Source organism: Oncorhynchus nerka, linkage group LG1, assembly GCF_034236695.1.
Source record: "Oncorhynchus nerka isolate Pitt River linkage group LG1, Oner_Uvic_2.0, whole genome shotgun sequence".
Taxonomy (NCBI): Eukaryota; Metazoa; Chordata; class Actinopteri; order Salmoniformes; family Salmonidae; genus Oncorhynchus; species Oncorhynchus nerka.
In genome coordinates, this window is record NC_088396.1 from 47583133 (window position 1) to 47586591 (window position 3459).

The 3459-nt window shown below is 35.4% G+C and overlaps 1 protein-coding gene across 1 annotated transcript; it reads right to left on the bottom strand.

Annotated features, from left to right (window-relative positions):
• Nucleotides 1–554: 554 nt before the first annotated feature.
• LOC115118960 (trace amine-associated receptor 13c-like) lies at nt 555–2660 on the bottom strand. The gene has a single exon (XM_029647684.2). It carries the CDS (start codon nt 2599–2601, stop codon nt 1639–1641), a length of 963 nt encoding a protein of 320 aa, XP_029503544.1. The 5' UTR covers nt 2602–2660; the 3' UTR covers nt 555–1638.
• Between the last annotated feature and the right edge of the window lie 799 nt (nt 2661–3459).

Genomic DNA, 3459 nt, shown 5'->3' on the forward strand with positions numbered 1-3459 from the left:
CGTTCTTGTAGACCTTCAATGCTGCAGAAATGTTTTGCTAATCTTCCCCAGATACAGTGGTGTAAAGTACTACGTAAGTTGTTTTTTGATGTATATGTACTTTACTTTAGTATTTATATTTTGGACTCCTTTTTACTTCACTACCTTTTTAAAGAAAATGATGTACTTTTTACCCCATACATTTTCCCTGACACCCAAAAGTACTTGTTACATTTTGAATGTTTAGCAAGAAAGGACAATTTTATAATTCACACACTTATCAAGAGAACATCCCTGGTCATCCCACTCTCTCATTTCACTAAACACATGTTTGTTTGTGAATGATGTCTGAGTGTTGGAGCGTGCCCCTTGCTCTCCGTAAATAAATAAAAAACACGGAAATGATGCCGTCTGGTTTGCTTAATATAAGGAATTTGAAATGCTTTATACTTTAACTTTAACTTTTGATACTTAAGTATATTTTAGGAATAACATTTACTTTTGATATTTAAGAATATTTAAAACCAAATACTTTTAGACTTTTACTCAAGTAGGATTTTACTGGGTCATTTTCTATTAAGGTATCTTTACTTTTACTCAAGTAAGACAATTGGGTACGTTTTCCACCACTGCCCAGATATGTGGCTCGACACAATCCTGTCTCTGAGTTCTACGGACAATTCCTTCGACGTCATGGCTTGGTTTTTGCTATGTCATAAACTGTCAACTGTGGAACGTTATATAGACAGGTGTGCCATTCCAAAGGCAGGTGGACCCCAATCAAGTTGTATAAACATCTCAATGATGATCAATGGAAACAGGATGTACCTGAGCTCAATTTCGAGTCTCATAGCAAAGGGTCTGAATGCTTATGAAAAATAAGCTATTTCTGTTTTTTATTTAATTTAATCAATTTTAGATTCAGGCTGTAACATAACAAAATGTGTAAAATATTAAGGTGTCTGAATACTTTCCAAATGCACTGTAGTAGTTTTTTATAAATGTGAGAATACCTAGTTTACTAACATTTAACAAATGTGGGAATAATGATTAATAAATGGTGAGAACTGTAAATGCCTTACAAATTTGTTTGTTACTAAACATTATTATAAAGTGTCACCCATATTTGCATAATCTTACATTTTACCATCAACTATTTCCACAATACACCATTGAGTTAGACTTGGACTTTATCTGATATCATGCATATTGTTGGAGGTATTGTGTCCCAATTAAGCCAGTAGAGGGTGATGTTAAACCACATACAGTACGATCCATGACATCTTCAAAATTGACTTTTAGAATGCTTCCATACTATTTATCATTAAATAACATGGAACAACCACAGACTTTGGTATTTGTAATATACAACCCGAAATTACTTCAATGTCTTTTATAATTTGTGTAAAACAATAATAATTTCACTTAACTAGGCAAGTCAGTTAAGAAGAAATTCTTATACAACAAGCTTATGCTTTCTCCAAGTCATTCCATTCCAATCCAGCTAAATCATTCTGTATCAACACCACATGAATCTATGACGAGAACACTGAGATAAGTAATGTCAGTGTAGTGTTACATGAAAGAAGCAAAAACAACAATTGTATAACATAACTATATCAAACCTGTTAGTTCCTATGTTTTTATTCCTAAATTTGACTATGAACGCCTTAACTTCAGAGTTAAAATATGTTTTGCTGTCACTTTGAACCATGGATAAAAGAAAGCATAAATTATTGGATTAATTAAGGAATTAACAAGTGGCAGAAAACTGATGAATAATGATAATAAATTGTCAATAAAAATTTGTACAAAAAATAAAATAAATAGAGATGGAATCCAACAAATGAAATAGTTGAAAACAACAATAGACAGAGTTTTTGCTGCTTTTCTCTCAGACTTATTTGCCTGTACTGTTTTAACACCAGACACACTGGCAGCCTCTTTTGAAAATACCTTTCTGGCCTGTGATGTGGCCACCACAAAGATTTTCAAATAAAGTGTTATAATAATAGAGCACGGGACAACCATTGTAATTACAATATCAATTATATTACCCCAGATTGATCCTTCTACAGTAAAACATTCTTTCAAACACCTACTGGGTACCTGTACATTTATACATATTTTTATAACAACAGCCTGGTATATGATACAACAAAACCAGGTAATGGATATACAACACATGATTCTTGTTGTTGTTATTTTAGAGTGGTACAATAAGGGATCACACACAGCAACATAGCGGTCAATAGATATCAAGACCAAATTGCCCAGAGATAAAGAAGTGCATAAAAAAGCCATATAGAAATGAAAAGCACAGAAATATTTCCCAAATCCCCAGCATGATTCCAATATTGCTACAGTCGTTACTGGTATCACAATCGCTCCCACCAGGAGATCTGACACAGCCAGAGAGAGGATGAGCAGGTTGGTTGGAGTGTGGAGCTGCTTGAAGTGAGAGATGGAGATGATCACCAGTAGGTTCAAAAATACTGTAACTGCTGAAAACAATGAGCAGAAGATGTACAGTGCTGTGTAGATAGATGTTGATAGCAAAGCCTTTCTGCAAGAAGAGTTTCTGTCTTGAAAACAGTATTGAACATCTTCATGTTTCTCCATTTTTTAAAATAAATGGTCAAAATGCTGAGATCTCCTGCTCCTGCTTGGTCCTGTGTGTGACCCTGTCAGGTCAGCCTTCTGACAAACTCTGAGCTCTGCCTCTCTATTTATCTCTGAGTTACTGACAGCCACTCCCCTCCCCAGAGACTCTCTACACACACACACAGACACAGACACAGACACACACACACGCAAATAAGGTGAGTGCACACTCATGTGAGCACACAAATGAACAAACGGTTGGGTTAACAAATCATTAATGAAAGCATGATGTAATGTATGACAGGATATGATGTTGCTGTAGCCACCTAGCCTGTCCTTCAGTCTTACTGACAGTTAGAGATGAGAGGAAAGGTACATTTTCTCAGTTGAGCACTTTAATGGGAAAAATATAGTATGCGTGATTTATTGGTCACTGAAAGGCTATTTTACATGGGAAATAGGATAACTGTTAAGACTAACTGGTTTGGGTGATGTCAGTGCTCAGTTTGGAACATATTCCACAACCTCAGGAGACATGATTGCACACCACATGTCAGCTAGTCAGTGTGTAGGAAAGTTGACAGTAAGAAAGTTGATGAGATGGCATAAAGTTATGCTGACCTACAAAGGCAAAACGCAGTAACTACGAATTTGATCTGTTGTAATGGCCAAGTATATTATCTGATTAATGTGGGATTTATTTTCCTATTTAGTTTCCTTTTCCAAGATGGCGTAGCAGTCAGACATCTTTGTCTTTTGTCTTGTTAAGTGTATATATCTTTTTATATCTTTACACAGCGTGATTCAAACCAGAGCAAATCTGACTTATTTTCTCCATACCCCCGGATTCCTACCGTAAGCTCTGAACCTTTTCAC